This window comes from Lemur catta, chromosome 17 (genome assembly GCF_020740605.2).
Source record: "Lemur catta isolate mLemCat1 chromosome 17, mLemCat1.pri, whole genome shotgun sequence".
NCBI classification, from domain to species: domain Eukaryota; kingdom Metazoa; phylum Chordata; class Mammalia; order Primates; family Lemuridae; genus Lemur; species Lemur catta.
The window spans coordinates 44,209,991-44,232,791 of NC_059144.1; the positions used below are offsets into that span (position 1 = coordinate 44,209,991).

Genomic DNA, 22,801 nt, shown 5'->3' on the forward strand with positions numbered 1-22,801 from the left:
AAGAGGCAAACTTGCCCCTATGCTCTAGGTCCATGTCAGGAGACTATTTCAGTGTTTATTTCCAATCAATGTGTGACGAATTGTGTATGCGATAGATTTGTGTGAGTCTATATGTGCATCTGCATTAGTTATATGTGTTTATTTGTATGTGCATGAATGAGTGTGTGCATGCTTTTATCTATTCCTGTATGTGACGTATAAGTATGCATGTGTGCATGTGTATGCGAATGTAGGTATCAATACATGTCTGAACACGTATGTGTTTCTCTAGCAGACACTGCCAATGCACACATCCCCCAGCTGCTTAGGGATCGCGGCTTCTCAGCTAAATGGAAGCAGTTTGCCCATCCCACCGGCTCCCAGGGCAGCCCAGGACTCACCTAGAGGGGTTCAAAGGCCGGCCCCCTTGCCTCAAGATTGACCAGCTGCAATTCATGCTCCAGCTGAGACCAATCCTTGCCCATCTCCTTCCCTGCCCTCTTTTCTCTTACTGCCTCTCCCTGGGAGCCCACTCTCAGTATATCCCATGTGTCTGAATCCCTGCCCCGGGCTCTGCTCCAGGCAACCTGGCCTAAGACAGCATTTTTATGTATGTGCATGTGTGTGTGTATGCAAACATACATGTGTACACGTTTGTGTGTGTGCACGTGCCCACATACAAGGATATCCAGGAGGATTTGGGAGAAAACTATCCTTCAAGGAAGATAACAGAAGAAGAGTATGGATTTTATATTCTGGAACTTAAACCCGTCTAGACATACAGTAGGAAAGACCTGCTTTAAAAGTTGAAAATTAAAAGATACTTTAGAAGTAAATGTATTTTTTTTATTGAATCAGAAAAAAGAAAGATACAGTATACATGACTATCAGCCAATCATATGCTACTTTGAATTACATTTTAATAGACTCATGGTCCTATGTATTCCTCTGTACAAGTATTAAAAAAACTTAGGTATTTGCATAATCTTCTGTAAATTTTTATTAACTGAGGTTATGGGAAGGGTTTTATCAGAGCACATCCTGAGAACATTAGGAAATTACAGACACATTTGAAGCAAGTGTCAGACAGAACAGATGAAGCAAGCCCCTCAGCCATCTGAGAAACATTAATAATGTAAGATTGCAGAGACCAAATCTTTGTTAGGGATACAGGATGCGGGATAAAAAAAAAAAAAAAAAAAAAAAAAAAAAAAAAAAAAAAAGGAGGCCATAGCGCCCCCTTGTGTTGTAAAATAAACTTGCAACTTCATTTATTTGCATTATTATTATTTTTTTTTTGGAGTTGTAATTCTTGCCCTTGTCACTGAGCCTCAAAAGCCATTGTTTTTCCAAATCATTTTAAGCCCTCTCCAGTCAGTCTTTTCCCTCTCATCAATAAATTTCAAGGACTTTATTTGAAAAACAACTCTTATTCATTCCTTTTTTCATACCCCACACATTCCATTCCAGGAAATTGGCAACCACCCAACACAGCCTGCGTCTCCCTCCTTAAAATGTGAACTTAAACAAACAGATTTTCCTCTCCCTCTTTCAAGCTTACAGGATGAGCACTTACTTACTACAAAGCTTAATTCCTTCTAGCAGGCGTTTTTCTTCAGCAACTTACTTGTCACTGACATTATTCATAACGTCACCTGAATGCATTCCTCCACACTTTCCCTTCCCTGCTTGGCAGCCATCAACTCTTCTGACCTAACTAGTTAACCTGCTAAACCACCTTTACAGTTATTTACCCGAAAAGACTGGACCAGAGACATAAATAATACACCCCAGTATATAACAGCTCGGGCTTAATTTGTACGCAGAATTTCACGTCACGGCTATCAGAAGATTATATACAAGGAGTGTGTTTGGGGAGGAGCTGGGGTAAGGGGGAAACATCTTGGTGGCAGGAGAACCTGGTGGGAACTGTGGTGATTGTTTACTTGGATTTGCCAACTGGTCCGATGGCTACTGGGTCAGTTTGCACTTGAGCGTCCGACGTCCGCTTTGGTCCCTGGAGAAAAACAGAGAGAAGTTGTAGCCTGTTGAAGGTCTGTAATACGAACAGCAACAGTGGCCAGTTATGTAGCCTTTACTCTGTGCTGGGTGTTGTGGTAAGTATTAATACAGACGTCCTAGGCAGGAGTGGTGGATAAGGGAATGGTCTCCAATCAGATGCTCAGTTATGTCACGTTCTCGCTTTGTGAGATCTTGGACAAATTAGTTAACTCTTTGTGTTTTGGTTTCTTCATCTTTAAAATGGGAATGGTAAAACTTATCTCAGAGAGTTGCTCCCGAGATAAAGTGAGTTCACACTTGTCCACTTAGAGCAGACCCTGGGGTGTAGAAACCCCCCACCATTCTACCTCCCTTTAGCTCCCCCTCCCCAGTCACCTTCTAGCTACATCACCCTGTTTTATTTGGTCACAAAACGTATCACTCTCTGAAAGGACTGCAGCATCCATTGTACTTGGCTAGCATCCTTCTCCGCCACCAGAATGTAAGCTCAGTGCCTCGCCGGTGTCTGGCGAGTAGCGGGTTTGCCTTCCTAGTGACTGAACGCGGGGAGGGAGTGCTGTGACGCGGGTACTATTATTATTGTTCTACTTTTTCTGTCAAATGTCACTGATAAAAAGTAAAACTAACTCTATCTGCATATAGCTCTATGAGGTCAGACCAACACATGTAACCACCGTCAAAACAGACATATCAAATGGTTCTAGCACCTCCCAAGCCCTCCTCGTGCCCCTCTGTAGTCAACCCCCCCCACTACAGACCCCGGCAACCGCTGCTCTGTTCTCCATCCCTAGAGTGTGGCCTTTTCCAGGATGTCACATTAGTGTCATATGGAATCACAGAGTATGTAGCCTTTCAGCCTCGCTTCTTGCACGGGGCAGAGTGCATTGGAGGTTCAGCCGTGTTGCTGCAGGATCAGAGGTCCTGTTATTTTTGGCCCCTTTTACAGTAGAGGGTAGTACAGTACAGAGTAGTATAATAGAGTACATATAGTATAGTACACATTGATAGTATAGCATATGATAGTATATATTTTACAGTATACATAGTATATATATAGTATAGTCAAGTATAGTAAATATATCATAGTATAGTTTAGTACAGCACAGAACATAGTACCTTAAATATAGTATCATATAGCATAGCATAGTATATACTATAGTATAGTATGGTTTATACAGTACAGTATTGTATAGAGTAGGGTACTATAATATACTATTGAAAAGTATATGTAGTATACTGTATGCACATAGAGTTGTGTAGTATAATGTGGCACAGTATACATTATAGTATAATATATAATACAGTATTTATAGTGTATTATAGTATAATATAGTATAGTATAGCATAGTATAAGTAATGTATACAGGGTGTATGTAGAGTGTATGTATGTAGTATATATGTAGTGTAGTGCCCTCTAGTATACATAGAATAGCACAATGTAGGGTAGTATGGCACATAGCATACACTCTACAGTGTCATGTAATAGGGTGTAATTTACCATGGGATCAGATTGCTGGGCTTTGCACCCCAGATCTACCTCTTCCCAGCTGTGTTACTTGGTCAAGTTGCTTAGTTGTGAAGATTAAATGTTAGTATGTATAAAGTGCTTTGAACAGTATTTGTCACATAGTGAGTGCTATAAAAGAGTTACAGTTGCTATTTTTAGTGATGGAGGTCACCAATAGCTACAGGTATCTATGGAATGGAACAGTTATGAGTGATCAAAGGGTTTAGGCCAGCTTGGTCCTCTTAACTACCCGCCTCTATTGCAGCACGAAGGCTAACCTCAGTTCACAGGCCACTGCTGGTGTCAGTGTTATTCCTTGTCTTGATCCCTGGCTCAACCCACATTCCCTTGGGTCCTGGGTATGACTTTGCCTATTTATCCTCCAAGTTTATGCTTGACCACCTTGCTTGTAATTTGAGTAATGACCTTTCAGGCTCTCTGTGTTTTCCAGGATTTAGATTATCCTAAATATATTTAACATTTACTAGTGTTATATTTCACTCCATCTACCTACCCACCCATACATCTAATCATCCATCCTTTTATTCATTCATTCAGCAAATACTTAATTGAGTGTCTACTATGTTCCAGCCACTATCCTGGGGAGGACAGCATCGTCAGGCCGTGAATAGACAAGGTCAATGTTCTCCCAAAGCTAACAGTCTAGGGAAGGAGAAAAACTCTGCCTTCAGCCGTCCCCTGGCTTCCTCTGCAGGCTACATCGAGGTGCCACCTTAGATGTAATCACCTCCGAGAAGCCTTCCCTGACACTCTCCCCTCAAACCCAAGGCCAGGCCAGGTCCTCACCTTCAGCCTCCCTTCGTGGGCCTTCCTCCTCCCCTCCTGACTCTTCCCACACTCAGCCACAACCGTGGGCTCCAGAGAGGCCAGGGCTGTTTACCTTGCTCTTTGCACCTAGCACAGTGCCTGGCACACAGTAGGTCTTCAATAAATATTTGTCTGCTGAATGTCCGGCCAGCCCCTGTCCGATCTGTCTCCTTTGGAGGTGGGAATCACACCTCTTGCCCGAGAGCCCAGAAAGAAGAGGCAAACAATCTACCTACCAGGCCCTTAAAGAAGCCCCCGAGGGACTGCTGCCGCTTCTCGAGTCTCTTCTGGGACTTGTCGCCATTCTGCAGTGAGTTGGCATCCCCGGTGGCCTGCCCTGGGCATTGCGCCGGGTCTTTGGCTTCCTGCTTGGTGCTCTTCTGCTTGTTCCCCTCAGCTGCCGACTTCTTGTCCTTGGAGGAGCCCTCTTTGCCCTTCTGGGCCGCTCCTGTGGGTTCTGGCTCTGGCGGCGTGGTGGCCTTCTCTGCAGAGTCCACCGTCTACAATTGCAGACAAAGCACATTTTTAGTGGCTGCAAGACAGGTCTCGGTAGCAGGGGAATAAGTATGTTATTACAAAATAGAGATGTTCTAATGTGGGGTGGTACCTACATTTTCATGAATCCCTGGTGAAACGAAAAAATTAAAAAGTGGAAACACTCATCATGGTCCAAGGTCATGGTAGGGGACATTTATTTATTTATCTAATAATCCATTGATTAATTTTACGCTTTCCCAGCAAGCATTCTTTCCCCCTTCTTCTGGTCCCAGAACTTGGATTTTCCTTGGGGAACCACCTTTCTCTCCCTTCCCCCACTGGTCTAGGCAAACTAACTCTACCCTTGGACACAGCACGTGACTCAGGCCTGGCCGATCAGAGCATGGCATGTGATTGGGCTGCTGTGATGGCGTCAGCACAGGCAAACATGGTTAAAGCCTGAGCTAGTCTCAGAGCTTTGCTAAAATAATAGAGAGAGATATACCCCCTTTCTATTGGATTTGAAGCTGTGAAGATGTAAGACTGGAGCTTCCAGAGTCACCAGGGGAATCTGCCTGAAAAGGAAGCCAACACAGAGGAGAGCAGAGCTGAGAGATGGGGAGGGAGAGGGAGAGGGAGAGGGAGAGGGAGAGGGAGAGGGAGAGAGAGAGAGAGAGAGAGAGAGAGAGAGAGAGAGAGAGAGAGAGAGAGACCAGGCACGGATGATATTGCATGTGCTCCTGGATCTAGCTGTTCCTGAAGCTCTTTTATGCCCACACCAGCTTTGAGAGCATTACTCCCACATGCAATCACATGTGACTTTTTTCTTGGGGATGCTCATTCTTTCCCTCATGATTATGTCTACCTTAATTTTTGGTGTGAAACTGTCCTTTTGCTTCATGAAATGGTGGTAAGAGAAGATGATTGTTTTATCTTTAGTTTTGAATTAATGATGTGTATCTTTCTATGCCAAAATGAAAGCTATTATACAATCCTACATGGTTTCTACAATCTGGAGGGGTGAGGCTGTAAAATCTGAAATTCTAGAAAATTCTGGGTAAATTACAGATAACAAAAAAAATCCATTATGAAGTAGAAACCCTTTTCTCATCATTGACTTGACCTGAAATGTCTATGGGGTCCAGACAGATCATGTAAAAATAAAAAAGAAGCTAGGGGTAAGAACAAAATCCCAGGGAGATCTGATTTCCCCTGCTGTAAAAGCAGCATGGGTTCAAAGAAATGTTTCTCCAGTGTAGTAATGAAAGCACCAGTTCAAGCAATGCTGGCTCTGCTGTTGGGAGACAATTTGGAGTAGAGAGGCTTGGGGTGAATTGACTGTTAACGCCGTGTGTGAAGGGGCCACAGCTGCTGGGACCCAGCTGAGACAGCCTGCAGCCCCAGTACAGTCAGATCTTCTGGTTTTTCAAAAGAACCTTGGAATTGAATTTTCCAAATGCAAAATATGTCAACTATTAAATATTGACTTCAAAAATTTTAAAACAGCGATCATGGCGAACAACTGCACCACAAGTCTCCCTGTGGGCCACACGTGACCCACCGGATACGTGTTGATGAGCCTGATTCATAAAGTTCTGTGCTGTCCTCAGATAAAAAGTTCTATGACAGGGTTAATGCAACCAAAGGAGAAATGCCATTTTGCACCAGTGAGTCAAGCACACCGCTTAGAAATAAGTGAGAGAACAAACGGATGAGGCTCCCCAGCCCCGAAGGCTCCACAGGTGCTGTCCAGAGGGCGGAAGTCCTCGGAGAAAGAAGCATGAGGCACCCAGTGTGCCCGAGGAGCTGTCGTGCAGCCGCATGTCCTGGACACCCCTGTCAGAGCCCAGTGGCCGAAGCTGCAGCAAATGCTGAGCTGCAGGTGTCCCGAGCAGCAGACAGCCCAGAGCAGAAGCCCCCTACACTGAACAGAAACTCGCACCACAGTGCTCTCCAGAAAGGCCAGAAACCAGAGACCCAGTTCAAACTGCTGTTGTTTTTGTCTTGCAGATTTTAAAACACAGTGAGTGGCTAAGAGCTCAGTGTCTGGAGTCAGAGGGAAGTGGTTTGATTCCAATTCCATCACGTCCTTGCTATGTGACCTGGAATAAACTGACCTCTCAGTTTCCTCATCTGTGTGGGAGTCATAAAAGAAATGACATCTCGTGGTGTTGTGAGGATTTAATTAGCTAAGAGTGGAAAGCTGACGGGGCGCAGTGTCTGGCCCACATGAAATGCTAACTGTAGAGTGACCAGTCATCCTGGTTTGTCTGAGAGTGGGGGGGTTCCAGGACATGGAACTTACCATTTTAAAACCAGGAAAGTTCCAGGCAAATTGGGATGCATTGGTCACCCTGGCTTACCATTGCCAGTGGTTATTCTTTTTAAGGACAACTGTGTGGGTCTAGCCCAGCTGCTGCACCCAGTAAATAATGTTGAATGTGACATGTAGGATCCCCTTGTGCCTCCCCAGCCCTGCCTCTCTCTTATCATTCTGCTCCAGCCACACGCCTCCTTTGGTTCCTTGAAGAAGCTTATTCTGGAAGCAGGGCTTCACATTGCTGCCACCCCCACTGGTGTGCCACCAGGGATTCCTACGATTGCCACTCCTTGTCCAGCAAGTCTCAGTCTGTTCCCACCTCCACCCCCAAGTCAGACTAAGCATTTGCTGTCGCTCAGTGAGGACACACCAGTGTTCTCAAGTCTGGATCCAAGGCCCTGGACAATTGGATTCTCAAAGGGATTCTCAAACGATTCCGTGCTGAGTATAAATAGAATGAGGTTTCCAGCTCATTCAAATTTGCACGGACGTCATTCCAGTCTTAGAACCACCAAAATTGTTGGCATAACTCTTTCACTGTGACATTCCAGACAAAATGTACAATCGTATGTAGGTTTTTCCTTTTGAATAGTGTAACTATCATGTTCCCAACCTAGTAACCTTTGGGAATTCGGGTTCCAAAGTGGTCTAGAGAATGGGTTTGGGGGCAGGCATAGTAACAAAACAGAAAAAGAAATTGAATGTGGTAAAAAGCTCTGTATTCCCTGTTTAAATATGTAGGATAAACCAATTAGTATGGAAATATAAATACAGTTAATGTATCCCATGGCAGTCATTGCTGTCCGTTTGCGAGAGTATGAGATGAGCTACATTACAGGATAATTCCCTATGAGCAGCCTCAGAGCAACAGTAACAAACAGAAACTGCTGTGGACTGAACTGTGTCCCCCAACCCCAAATTCGTGTGTTGAAGCTCTAACCCACAATGTGATTATATTTGCACTAGGAAGTAATTAAGGTTAAGTGAAGGCATAAGGGTGGGGCCTTGATCCAACAGGATTAGTGTCCTTATGAGAAGAGACTCCCTCGCTCCCTCTCTTCCTCTCCCATGTGAGGACAGTCAGTAGGCTGGTGGCTGTCTACAAGCCAGGAAGAGAGCCCCCATCAAGAACTAAACCTTGCTGACACCTTGATTTGTCTTTTCCAGCCACCAGAACTGAGAAAACAAATTTCTGTTGCTTAAGCCACTGGCTACAGCATTTTGTTACGGCAGTCATACTGGCTAACACACCAGCTAACATTCACTGAGCCCACGGTACAGAAATGTCCTAAGTGTTTTACGTGTATTATTCATCTGACAACCCTTTAAAGTAGTCCTCTTCTTTCTCCATTATATAGATGAGGAAGCTGAGGCACTGAGACACTGGTAATTTCCCTAAGTCACACAGCTAAAAAATGGCTAAGCCGGGATTTGAACCCAGACAGTCTGAGTCTACAACTCACGTTCTTAGCCACTTCTCTCTATTTCCAAAACTAGCAGAAGAACATTTGATGTCATTTTTGTGGAAGTATATTTTTAAGGTTAAAAAATGAGTGTAAGCTGGGCATGGTGGTGTATGCCTGTAGTCCCAGCAACTTGGGAAACTGAGGTAGGAGGATTGCTTGAGCCCAGGAGTTTAAGTCCAGCCTGGGCAACATAGCAAGACTCTGTCTCCAAATAAAATAAAATAAAATAAAATATAAAATTTTTAAAAATTAAAAAACATAAAAATGAAATAAATTTAAAAAGTATAGGTTAGAAAACAGGGTGTTGCATATAATCCCATTTTTAAAAAAGAACCCACATAGTTACAAACATGTCATAGCTATGTTTCTTTAGAAGAGAGAGAATGATGTAAGTGCACTATGTGAACCCATATTTTTAACTAATCTATTCAAGAAATAGCTGCTACTATGTGCCAGGCACCATGCAATGTTTTGTCAAAATAGAAAAGGCTCTTTGCTGCACAGACGTTGCAGGCAGAGGTGGGAAGGTGGAGAGGAGACAGATGAATTATTACAATTTGTAACAAGTGCCATGAAATAAAAGAGCAAGATGTGGTGACGATAGGTGGACACTGATGGTCTCTTTGAGGAGGTGACATTTATGCCAAGGCGTGAAGGAGAGAAGGAATTTTCCATGTGGAAAGGAGGGAGGAGCATGTGTGAAAACCTTTTATAGGAAACAGCTGAGGAACTCTAGCTTGTTTGTGCTGGTGTCTGCAGAGCCCAGCACAGTGCTTGGTATACAGTAGGTGCTTAATCCAGAGAGGTTAAATAAGTTGGCTGTGGCTGAGAATGGCATAGAAAACAAGGCTGGAAAGAAGAGAGAATACGCCAGCTAAACCCACCACCAAATTGAGTTCAAGGTCACTTACTTGGTAGCTGGAGTCTTTCCCATTTATTTCTTCTGAGTGGGTGATCCCTCCATCCCCTTTCACTGACTAAAATAATAAACAGACAACGGCCTTTCAGCTACCACAAGTGCAGACACAGGGCAAACACGAGGAGCAAGGCAAAGGCAAGACCAGCTAAAAATATATTGCTCATGAGATGTATGGGTTGCCATGCAATTTTTTAACCAGAGTCCGATTACATTCAAGTGTTGCACTCCCAAAATAACAATAACAAAAGTTCTAAACCCTGGGATTATATCATTCTGGGATAAATACATGATAACGAAAATACCAACACTGGAACCAGGAGGTGGTCGAACACATTAAACAAATGCATAACTGAACAAACAACTGACCCATTAGTAGCCTCCACTGGTAACATTTAGGTGGTTGTGTGTGTTTTGCTGTATTTCCCCCAGTAGAGATACGAATTCTCCAGTGGAGCTGAGCATTCCATTTACCATCCTCCTGTAGCCAGCAGCATCAGTGACGGGGCTGGGTGGGGTTGTCTTTGACTCCTTAAGCCTCATGTTCTGAGCTAATGGTTCTAAAAGTACGATTCCAGGACCAGCAGCTTCAGCATCGCCTGGGAACCTGTTAGAAATGCAAATTCTGGAGACCTGCTTCAGATGCTTCAGATGTGCCGAATCAAAAGCTTTTGGGAGGGGGCTGAGGCTCAACAATCTGTGCTTTAACAAGCCCTCCAGGTGGCTTTGGGGCGAGTTTGAGCATCATTGCTCTGAGCTAACCAGCCATAGACAAGTTCAGAACAATCTGGGGTCTGTGGTTTTAACTGTGCATTTAGTATTGCCCTATGCTTGATAAAATACCTATGAAATCTGGTGATGAATCGCTCAATTCCCATCAGCAACATCGACTTGGGTCTAATCCTGGCATACTTGGTTATTGTGTAATGTCTCCTCTTTCCAACTACGGAGGGAGGGTCGAGAGTGGGGGTTAAGCAATGTGGATCGAAGAGGAAGTTTCCAGAGTCCACCGTTATCAACTTGGCTCTCCCCTTAGCAGACGGCAAGAATCCAGAACACATGGACTAAGAACAGCAAAAACGTTGAAGGCGCTCGAATACTTCCTGACTGGTAAATGTCACGTGTCTTTGTTATCTGAGATACGGTGCTCATAGTAGAGGTAACAAAAATTATTATTTATGAAGACTAACTTTTAGTGGGGTGCTTACAAAGTGCCAGGCATTGTGCTAAATGAGATAATAACTTGTGTTATTTCATTTATTCATTACATCAGAACCTCACGATAGAGGAATAATTATTTTCTTTATTTCACAGGCAAGAAACAAGCTCAGAGACACCAGCCTGGGTCATGGAACTAGAAGGTTTGAGGGCCAGGATTTGACAGCAGGCAGTGACTCCATTTCCATCCGCTAAACCACCCCCTCTCCACTACCCCCAGAAGGCAGGAGGTACCACTCAATCGACAATGTTTACTGAGCATTCACTATGAAGTTACTTGATGTTAGATTAGGCAAAACGATAAGATAGAGGCTGCCCAACCACAAATACGGAGGTTTGTGGGACATGCCCGTGGTCAGCGCCCACTGTGCTCATCTTTCGATGTTGCTTGGTGCTGCTCTCAGTTCACGAGACTCACTAGGACCTCCAGTGGTTTAACACAGTGTGTGAATTGCTATGTCCTCCTCTTCCCCAGAGCAACATTTACAGAGCTTGGAGGAGGGTAGAACCTTGATACGTGCTTCGCGATTGGTTAGGAATAAAAGAAGGGGTGTCTGGAAGCTCCATGCACTTTTCTTAGGGACATCATTGTGGGTTTCACTAAGGTTTTTCAAAGCAAAGGCAAAGAAAGATCAGTCTGTACTCTGCATTAAGTTTAGGTCCTTTTACGTGGAAAGCGGGCTTCCCTTCCTCTATTAATTGTTCTATTAATACAAAGGCCAGTCTTGCTCGAGAAGGTTTAGAAAAAGAATTTGACTGTCTTGGTCATTGCTCCCGTCCCCAGGACCAGCTCTGTGGGCCTTCCCCTCCCACCCACAGGTGTGAACACCTGGGGATTTCATTTAGCTTCCAGAATTCAGGCCGTGTGGTAAGAGCCCTTCCTACTCAGACACATTCCCAAGCAGCCCTTAGAATATGGCTTCCTGCTCACATTAGTTGGCCTTTGGGGAATGTTGAGCAGCAAAAACCAAATGAACAATATGGCTTTTTAAGCAAAAACTGAATGGACATTAGGAGTCATGCACGGCCCTTCCACCACCTTCTAAAGAATAAAGTTCTCTTTTTCTCCCCGAAAGAGAGAGGGATTTTTAACTTCCCTTTAGCAGTTTCAACTTGGCATCTGTTCAGTACTCTGCCAGTTTAAGGTTTCAATTTGCTTTCTTCCCCCTCCCTCTCTTTGATAGTCCTCAGAGGAGAATTTGTATTGAATCAGAAGGCTACGCTGGCAGCAGCGGACCTCACTTAACATCGTGAGGACAGACCTTCAGGCTGTCAGGGAGATTGTTGCAAAGAGGTTCAACCTCTTAAAAAATAAAAAGAAGAGAGAGAGAGAGAATGCCAAGCTTTTCAGTGATTTTTCTCTGTTGGTTTATTCTGAAGCATATAAAGCTGTATGTATGTGAAGGTTTAGACTAAGGATCTTATTAAGCCTATCTGAGATCACTTCTATAAACACAGTTATTAATAATCATTCCCTACCTCCTTCCTGCCCTCCCTCCTTCCTTGCCTCCCTCCCTCCCTCTCCCTCATTTGCTTTCTTTTTCTTCCTCTTTCTTTTTTTTTTTTTTTGAGACAGAGTGTCACTTTGTTGCCCGGGCTAGAGTGAGTGCCGTGGCATCAGCCTAGCTCACAGCAACCTCAGACTCCTGGGCTTAAGCGATCCTACTGCCTCAGCCTCCCTAGTAGCTGAGACTACAGGCATGAGCCACCATGACCGGCTAATTTTTTTGTATATATATATTTTTTAGTTGGCCAGATAATTTCTTTCTATTTTTAGTAGAGACGGGGTCTCACTCTTGCTCAGGCTGGTCTCGAACTCCTGACCTCGAGCGATCCACCCGCCTCGGCCTCCCAGAGCTAGGATTACAGGCGTGAGCCACCGCGCCCGGCCTTCTTCCTCTTTCTTTTCTCTTTGCACTGCCCTCTCATTTTGGACTTTGTATTCCAAGGACCATAACCACAGAAGCTTACTTTTCCAGCTGTCAAAAACAGCAAAGTTACTGTTTAAAGAGACTAAAATTCTCCCAGAAACTACTTAATACCTTGAAGAACAGTTTAAAGACTATCAAGTAATTTCAGAGATTTTTCCAGTTTGATACTGAGCAACTTTCTTCATGGAGTTTATTTTTATTCATGGGAGCCAAAGGTGAAGCGTCTCAGGGCATTCAGCCTGCAGTTTTGAGATGGAATCTAGTTGTGGCATCCAAGCCCTGCATATTAATGAAGTCATTTTTTATTTCTTTCGTTGTGTCATGCATAGCTTGATACTCCAAGGAACGTTTGAACCATCTCCAATATATATCACTTAGATATTCAAAATTCTAACAGAAATGTTTGGTGGTCAGTGTGCATTTCTTTGAAAGGAATAGAAATGTATTTTGCTGGCAATATAACTCAACCAAAGTTGAGATTTAAAAGAAAAAGAATTGGGATGAAAATTTAATATGGGGTGAGTATATCAGCAATATTGTTTACTAGATCAGCCTTATTACAACAAATTCAAGGAACTGGATCTACCAGAAATTTCCAGGATCAACAAAAGTTATGAATCTGAACTTTGTGTTTTACCATGATGCTCACTTGCAATGGAATCGGACTAGCCAGACAAAATTACTCAGCCGAGTAATTAAGTTTTATTTTAATGACAAATATACTGAGAAAACTTCTGTCCATGCTCTAAGCGAGCCATGCATTCGTTTTCTTCTCTTTTGCCTTGCTGGCATTTTAGGTAAGTGTCACAGCTCAACACATAAAAACAATGTTTTCAAAGAAAACATCACTAAGCGAGTTATAGAAATGGAGCTTATGGTTGTCCTACCTCCCTCTGTTCCTTCAAAGAAAACCAGCTGCAGAAGCACAAAAACCAGCAATAGCTCATGAGTATAAGGGTGACCTTTAGAATCAACAAAAATGACAACTAAACAAACACCTGAGTTTGAATTCTGGCTCGACCGTTTACCAGCCCTGGGACTGTGAGAAAATCACTTAAACACTCTTGAGGTGCCCTTGTCCCCCCAGGGAGGCAGGGAGAACATCTGTTCCACAGGGTTCCATGTGAACCAATAAGACAGTGCCTGCGATGCACCTGGCACGATGCCCGCCGTGTCATAAGCATGGAAGCTGCAACTGTTATTCCTACTCATCACTGGAAAGTGCCAAATGACCACAGAGCCCCTTTAAGGGTAGGAGGGAAAGCAAGTCACTGCTGGAGGAATTGCCCAGATAAATGCTTCTGAAAAGCAAGACAAATCGGTATTAGTATTTTAATACTCAGGGGAGAATTTGGGATCAAGAACTTTAGCTAGGAGACTCTTGTGTTTTGTTTTATAATTATCGTTATAAACCACCCTCTTTTCCGTTCCAGATAGTAAATTTCAACAGGTTTTATTAGACTTATTCGATCTAATGTAAGCAACAAAAACGCTCTGATTTCATGACTGTCGCCTTCTCTGGGCCGTTAATTTGCCCAGTATTAAAGCTCACAGTATTTCTCTAAGCCTGAGAACGTTATTCCAACAAAGATTTTCTTATAAAACTAATGGTCCAAAGAAAGACACATGAGGAGGGTTGAATGAAATCATGTATGTGAAAATAGTTTGGAGGAGCAAAGCACTTTTCAGGTGCAAGGTGTTATTAATATTGACGAATTATAAATCGGTGCCTATATATTTCTTTCTACCACCTTTATGGTGTCATCTGTCTACCTGGTTTGTAGATACATGAACGCAGTACTCTACCCACTCGCTTGGTAAAAATACACTAGCACTTCAAACATTCAGTTTCTTGACATACAGCTGAATTAATATGTATAAGAATCTTTTCCTATTTAGGGCATGACAGATGTCTTAGATATTCCTTGCAATTATTTTGAAATCCTGTAGGAGCCCATAGGATTTTTGGGAAGTTATACATCTACATGTGTTGAATGCAATGTTAGTACTTATATGACTCTGTTTTTTTTTTCCTGAAATACAGATATTTGCAAAATGACATTCTTTCTATTTTTATTTTTATAAGTGGTTAATTTCTGAAAAGAAAAATCTCTTCAGAAATTAATTGGGCAATGCATTTATTTTGAAAGAAATACTTAACAGAGAGTTACTTTACCTGGGAATACTAAAATAAGTTACCTGAGAGAAACTTAGGGAGGCAAAGGCTAGAAAGTACAAAATCAATGATTTGATGAATCGAGAACCTGAATACAAACGACAGGTTTTGCAACTGAGTTTTCTCTTCTATTAAATCAATTATTTACACAAACCCATATTTTTCTAACAATATCTAAAATTCATTTGAAATATTTATTTATTTGGCTCAAAAACCCCTGAAAACCCTTGGAGATGGGCCAGGTGTTTCTCTATTTCCAAGAACTTAGAAGAGGTTGGCTTTATGTTTTTTTTTTTTCCCTGCATAAATCCAAAGACTCTAAATCAGTTTGGAAGCCACGAACATATTATCAAAAAATCTTTCCTAAAAATAATTGCTAGAGCCAACTTCCAAGAACCTACCCAGTGGGGATGTTAACACGTGCATAAATGCAGGTGTACAAGGATCTTTATGCAGGTTAGTGAAGCAAATGAAATAATCTGTTTGAGTCACTCGGTGCATGCTCACTAAATATGGGGATAGAGTTAAAAATAAATGTCTGTTTTCTTCATTAGCTTTTATTCTCCATGAGGAAAGAGATGGCATCTGTTTATGCTCATGGTTGCATCCCTTGTGCCTGGAATGTAGTGGGCACTCAATAATTATTTGTTGAATAAGTGAATGAATGAAATGAAAAAAAAGTTGGAAGCAAGCCAAATAGCCATCAAGAGGACGATGGGAAATCTTAATGTGATAACTCCAGACAACTTAGTTCAAAGAAGTTGTTTTAAAGAATGAGATAGTCCCCTACTAGGGGTTGCAAATTCAAATACATGCAGGGAAAGGGCCAGTGACATAAATGAGTGAGCTGGGCTGGGTGTGACAATAGGGAGTAGTGGGGAATTCGGCAACCTGGAAAACCCATCTTTTGTGTATTTGAATTAATCATAATATAAATATAATGTTCTAATGAGAACAAAACAGAAAAAAAGACAGTAATTAGGATATCTGTAATTTTAGGGGAAATCCAGCAATCCCGGAAGTAGCGTTTAAACTTTAAAAGGAAAAAATAATGTCTGAGTTCCCAGGCATAACTCTTTTCATGTGTTATAGGTAATATGAACAATGGACAGAGACGTCCTGACACTATGAATCTGCTGAGGATGGCGTGGAGAAATGTGTCCTCGCCTGTCTCTATGCCCATCCTACAAAGAATGAATTTCAAAGGACCCTTTGTTTCCAATTCATTCCCCTAACCATTTAGACTTACCTAGTTCTACTGCCATAAAAATTCCCCCAAATAATGTCTAAGAGATAGCTCTGGAGATAAGTTTAACATGGGACTTCAAATTTAAGAATTTGTTTTGGATGGATGCAGTGAGTGGTTTAGAGGTTTTTTTCATGCTTTATTTGGACTTTTTTGTATTTTTTCCTCTTTTAAATGAAGAAGCTTCGTGTTGGTTATTTGGAAAAAACTGTCATTCTAGTTGCTATTTTTTTTTTCTGTATCTCTCAATTCCATCCAGAAATGAGAAAGCTGATCACTGTCAATATTATGATGATCTATTTGGGGATCCCATTTGTAAGTTAGATGAGTTGCCAGAAACAGGCCAAATGTTCTTTTCTTCCCTGGCATCCTGTAAACATTGGTTTAAAAAAATCTCAAATCTTAATCTCCATTTTCAGCACCAAATTGCAGATCAAATGGCCAGCAGTATAGATGGGGTTTTGGCCATATGGCAGGCCTACTACTTATTCTAAACTTTTTCCTTCATGAGAGTCTAACAAGAAAAGAAAATGATTCCAGCCAACAACTTTTAACATAATTATTTCTAATATGCCTCAACTCCCACTGGCAAGGGTTTGTTTTGCTTTGTGGACTAGAAGGAATTCCTTAACAGGTTGAGCCTGTGAAATTAGAGAGTTGCTTTCTCAAAGGATTAAACTCCTAAATGCTCCTGAAAATAAAGGCGCACTATAATGAAATTCTTGTTTTTCATCAAAAGAGAATTAAACCAATGACCTTTTGCATGAATTTTTGGTTTTTGTCCTCCAGCTGATTTAGGTTTTGTTGCATTATATTACTTAAGTTCCTCGCTGTTTAGATATTTAATGTACAGGACTATAGACACCAAAAGATGTCTGTCCACATTTTTTTCTATTCTATACAAATTAAAAGCATGGCAATTTCACTAAGTTTATATGTATTCAGCAGTAGAATATTATGTTGTCATTTCCTTATTTGAATTATCTATAAATCAGCTTTGTCCAAATTTGTGTTATTCTCATGTCACCTTTAGAATTTTTGCCACTTCAATATATAACTTGGACTATTTCTTTTTTTTTCTTTGCTTTTTCTCCTTTTTTAGAGACAAGGTCTCACTCTGTCACCCAGGCTAGAGTGCAGTGGTGCAGTCATAGCTCATTGCAACCTTGAAATCCTGGGCTCAAGTGATCCCAGCCTCCCGAGTAGCTGGGACTACAGGCTCATGCCACTGCACCCGGCTAATTTTTTCTATTTTTTTGAAGAGATGAAGTCTTGCCATGTGTCCAGGCTAGTCTCAAATTCCTGGCCTCCAAGTGATCCTTCCACCTTGACCTTCCAAAGAACTGGGATTAGAGGTGTGAGACGCCACACCCAGCCAAAAATGCCTTATGTTCTTTATGTAAATAAATATATTTTCAAAGGAAATTTCGTATCATTACCATAATGAGAAAAGCAGTATCACTGGGTATCATTGGCCAGTAACAGAAGGAAACTTTGCAAATAAAAAAATGTAGAAGTAAACAATAATATTAACTTCTAGGTGGACACTATTGTCTGCCAAAGCTCGAGACCCAAGGCCAACACTTTGTATGTTACAAAGGGAGTTAGCAGGGGTTAAAAAAGGGTTAAAGACTATTAGCAATAAAGTGAGACTTTCTCTGTGATTGAATCAGAAGGAGAAAAGGGAATTTTCTTACTGCATAATTCGTTTTCCATTCATATCCCATACACACCGCCTACAGTCATGTGTCATACCGCTATGGCATGGGGCCTGTGTTCTCGGAAGCTCATCTAGGCACTTCAGTTCTCCTGTGTAGGAAGGAAGCGGCTTACCATTTGTCTGAGAAACGCCATCAGGGAGCTTCTTGGGGGTTTGCTTTCTTCTCTTTTGAGTTTGACTTCTGCGGGGCCAGGCGTAGCATCTCCTTCTTCGTTGAGATCCACTGTTTGCAAGGCTGAGTCTACTTCCGTGGACTTTATAATCTCTACTGGTGATTCACACACCACCTGGATTATTTTGCCAGGTAATAAGAAAATGAAAAAAAAAATTCCCCCCAAACATGTTTTATAGAATGGGGTCCTAGTTGTCCCCCTGTCCACATAGTAGCTACAGATTTGACTCTACGACCATTTCTACACAGGCACATCTCCAAGCAGAAACACTCACGTTGTATAATGGGCTCTTAAACAGTCAATTTCTGAACGAGAGCCAAACGGATGTGGAGGTGGCAACGTTCCTTCCCCCATGAAGGTACGAGGCCCTTCAGAGCATGCCCAATACCCTCCCCTCCTCGTAACCCCACCTCTGGTCTGCCCCAAAGGTGGATTCCACCTGGCCTATGTAGAAATCAGGAATAATCATTTTCTTAAGAGTCAAGCCTTAGAGACGGTAACCATGACACCTTCCAGTCCACATCTTATTCCCCTGCACCTGTGGAAAAACTGTCCTCTCTGCAGAAGGGACAGTGTAAATGCCACTCAGTTCGGTCAACTGGCCTTCCTCATTAACTCGTTTCCCACCTGCCCCCAGACCAGTCATTTGTCCTTGGTATTTAATGGAAGTTCATGATTTCAGATGAGAAATGAACTTGGTAAGAAAAATGATGGCCGAGTTGTTTACGGCCCCTGGCCTGGCACCCAGTGAGCTCAGTGTCCCCTGAACGTCTGCAGGGGGCAGGGCGGGCGAGTGGGGGCTGGGGTGGGGCACAGATGCAAGGCCCTGTTTACCTGCACCTGAGCCCAACTCTTGTCAGTTTGCATTGCCTCACTCTGTGTGTGCAGGGCCCCAATCCCAGTTTCTGCATCTGCAATGGGCCCTGCAACAGGACAGAGTGAGGTGGCCAGGGGAGGGTTTTATAATTCCCTTTGTTTCCTCAGGCAGGGGTTGGCAAACTACTACGAAATCCGGTGGGTGGGTGCATATTTCTGCATGGCTCCTGGGCTAAGAATGGTTTTTCCATTTTTATAGGGTTGTAACAAATGTTTTAAAAGATGAATAAGATGGGATGCAGGCCATAAATGGCCTGCAAAGCCTGAAATATTTACCATCTGGCCTTTTATACCACAAGTTTTTTTATCCCCTGCCTGCAAGGAAAGCACTTACAGGGACAAAGGCCTCTTTGCACTTGTCCTTGCTGGTGTCAGACCCCAGCTTCCTCAGAGCCTTGTTTTCAATGTGGGGGGTGGGGAAGGGGACTTAATTATTTCTAAAGGTACAGTACGCTCGTGGAGAAACCGTTTTCCTTTCCTTCATACAGAATAAACCATTGGTTTGCAAATGACCCAAATTTTCCAGATCAAGAAGAACCCTTAGTTTCTGCATTGTCAACTGACACAGGCACCTGCCCGTCCACAAATCAACATGCAGAACACCCTGGAATTTGGCAACCAAATCACAGTAGCATAGCCCCACCTGACATATCTTAAGATGTTGACAGGATTTCTAGTATTTCCTTTTTTGTAAACAAAGAACTACTTCAGGGAAGTAGTTCTCAAAAGCCTCCAGGAGGCGAGGCAGGTAACATCGGCATGAATGGACCAGCTATAAGACAAAAGAGAATGGTGGGACCATGGTGGACTAAAGTCAAGTTGTCCCCTCTAAAGACATCAAAGGAATCAAAATGCTGGATTGGCCAAACGAAACACGTTTGTGAGTGAGCTTCTGTTGCTGGTTTTTGACCTTGCTCTGGTTTTATGAAACCAGGCTGAAATCGGAGCCACACACAGACTGGGGTTGGCAGTCAGACGTGGACATGGGCTTCTACATATAAAGCTGATTTAATTCGATTGCATTTCTGACAAATAAGCTTCAGCCCAAGAGCCCTTGGGGTGAGCCTGAAATGTAGGCGTAGAGCGCGGGCTCTAAAGCAAGCTGCCAGGGTCTAAATCTTGTCTTTGCTCCTTTTGGCTGTGCTCAGCTCAGGTTGGAGCTCCCCATCTCTGCGCCCCTGTTTTCTCTGCTCTCGATGGGGGTGAATACATGTGGGACAGCTGTTGTCAGGATTAAATCAGGCAGCACATGTAAAGTTCTTAGAACTGTGTCAGACACAATAAGCATTTAATTAATGCTAGTGTTGTTATTTGTATTAATTAACATTAGAGCTATTTACTCCGTGAACATGAATTATCTGGAATCACCCACCATGCACAAGTCTATTATTTAAAGAGGATTATATTAGTATAATGACTACCTCTTTATACTATGCCTAGCATTGTGCAAGGTGTATATATCTATATCTATATAACCTCCAGAAATGGTTACAAAGACAGCTCAAGAAAGATAACATTATCCCCATTCTACAGATGAAGAGTCTGAATGGTTGAATGACTTGGCCAAAGTCACACTATAGGTAAGTGGCCATTGCAATGAGGATGGCATTTTCTGCCAGTAACTGACTAGCTACTAGTGGCTTAATCAGCCAAAACAGGGAATGAGAAGTTTAACAGCAGGAAGTTCTGAGGTTGGTTCTGTGGCTTTACACAATGTCTCTAAGAACTTTGGTTCTTTCTATTCTTTGGCTCTGCCATTCTTGGCATGCTGGATTTTCATCATTTTAGTTATTACCTCCTGGTAATAAAGTAGCTGCCACAGTTCCAGATATCACATTCTCAACCCAATGTCCTGAGAAGGAAGGAAGGTCACAGCAGCAAAAAGATTTGCTGCAAATGAACTTCGGTATTTTGATCCTCTATCTCAGGATACATAAATTTCATTAGTCAGAACTGGGTCACATCCTTACCCCTCAGCTAATTATTGGTGAAGAAAATGAGATTACTGGTTTAGACCAATCATGATTAAATACTTTGGGTGTATGGTAGTTGCCAATCTTGCCTGAGATCAAGAGTAGAAGAGTAGAGGAATGGAAAATGGACCTTACGTAGGTAATGAGCAGAGTTTGACTTAGGGACACTGGGTTCAGAACTATCCTGTCTTTGAAGTAGTGAGTTCTTTTTTCATGTGTGTAAGGAGAAGGAGAGAAAATTACTCATATAAGAAAATGTCAGATTGTATGACAATAATTTTGAAAATCAACTTTATATAATGCTAATGGTTCCCTTGCTGGGACTTTTTAAATGTTGAGAGGTATCATCAACTTATACATTTTATGCCACAAGTTCATTCTCCAAAATACAACTATTTCAGTACGTACAAAAAAAAAAAAATGAGACTTTTAGAGACTTCCGTTAGTTTTGTAGTCAGGCCAAGAAGTTGGCCAAGGAAAATCCACTGATATCCAGTATGGAAACCCAGAACAATTTGGGCTAAGTAAGGATATGATTTGCACATACAGACATAAGAATTCAATTTTTATTTGGATAGTTTTCCAACTTCCTTCCAGGCCAAGGCTTTGGAAAAAGTTGTTCCCTATTTAGAATGTATGACTGCATCTGCACATTTTAATTTTGGGTATAATGGACATAATTAAAATCAGATATATGCTATTTTAGAATTAAATTCCCCTTGATTTCATTAGGTGATATGGTGTACATCATGTGAAGATGGCTGATATGTTTAATACAGACAATATACATTTCAGTAAAGGGCTTCTCTTTTTGCCTCAAATTTTATACCATTACTACTGTTGAAATTTGGCATACACAGTTTTCACTAGAGCTGTGAGTTTTGGAAACTGATTTATACCAAAATAGATTTCCTTCACTTAAACTTTACTCACAACCTAATAATACTGATATTAAAGAATTTTATTTCAGAATTTTTAAAAATTATTTTACTGGATTTATAATGTGATTATTTGGTGACAGAGAACTTTCAGAGATTTTTTCCTATTCAATAACTGTTCTCCCTTATCTGCTTATACACCCCAATTTTGCTTTGGGGGAACAATCTTGCCTAAGTTCGAGACCATGTGATTTGGAGGAAGACAATTGAAAAGAAGTAAACAAGTCAACATGATCTAGCTCCTTGACCATGTTGGTTCAGGGATGGCGGTAGGTGGCAGACTGCATTATTTCCTCAATTATTTCTTCCATCTTCCTGTAAAAGAATTACACAATTGTGTCCTTTGCTATGTGTCTTGCTTTAGCGAATGGAATGTGAGTTGATAAGAAGAGAAATACCATTTCCAGAGCTAAACAATTTAAAACAATTTTTAAAAAATTTATTTAAAATAATTTTTTTTGAGATGGGGGTCTCGCTATGTTGACCAGGCTGGTCTCGAATCCCTGGCTCAAGCAATCCTTCTGCCTCAGCCTCCCAAGTAGCTGGGACTACAGGGGTGGGCCACTGGGCCTGGCTTAAAGCAAGTTTTATAATGCTTCTTTATTTTCTTTAAAAAACATTTTGCCTTTTTTAATGTCCCTATCAGCTTTCATGGTATCTTTTGGTATTAATAATTTAACTTTTAATTCATGCTTAGATTTCTGTCTGAAAATTTTCACACTAGAAAATGAAATATCTTCGGTTTGCCTGTTAGAGATCAACTCTGCATTTTAGCATCTGAGCTGTAGGAGGCACAGGGTTCCTCAGACAAGCAACTATACACAACATCCAAAAAAGTTTCTCTTCAGAAAGCTCAGAACTGCAATGCTAACTGATGCTCCAGATTTAACCTGCAGCATTAAAATTTAGAGTTCATGAGAAGAAGACTCAGGGACTTCTTCCTTGTAGGTTGCTGAAATAGAGACTTCGACTCGCTAGAAAATAGCAAGGAATTCATGAGCACTTTCTGGAATTATGAGAGACCTAAGTTTTGCT

General features: G+C 41.9%; 1 protein-coding gene across 4 annotated transcripts in view; it reads right to left on the minus strand.

Annotated features, from left to right (window-relative positions):
* Positions 1 to 811: 811 nt before the first annotated feature.
* BCAS1 (brain enriched myelin associated protein 1) overlaps positions 812 to 22,801 on the minus strand; it is an 86,918-nt gene continuing 64,928 nt past the window's right edge. For 2 of the 4 annotated variants that reach the window (XM_045529577.1, XM_045529580.1), the window contains 4 exons: positions 17,920 to 18,093; positions 9,511 to 9,576; positions 4,573 to 4,836; positions 812 to 1,996 (listed from right to left, as the gene is read on the minus strand). In XM_045529577.1, coding sequence (XP_045385533.1) covers positions 1,922 to 1,996; positions 4,573 to 4,836; positions 9,511 to 9,576; positions 17,920 to 18,093 — 579 coding nt within the window. In that variant the 3' untranslated portion in view covers positions 812 to 1,921. The remainder of the gene's footprint in view (positions 1,997 to 4,572; positions 4,837 to 9,510; positions 9,577 to 17,919; positions 18,094 to 22,801) is intronic. The other 2 variants (XM_045529578.1, XM_045529579.1) reach the window with 2 other exon arrangements.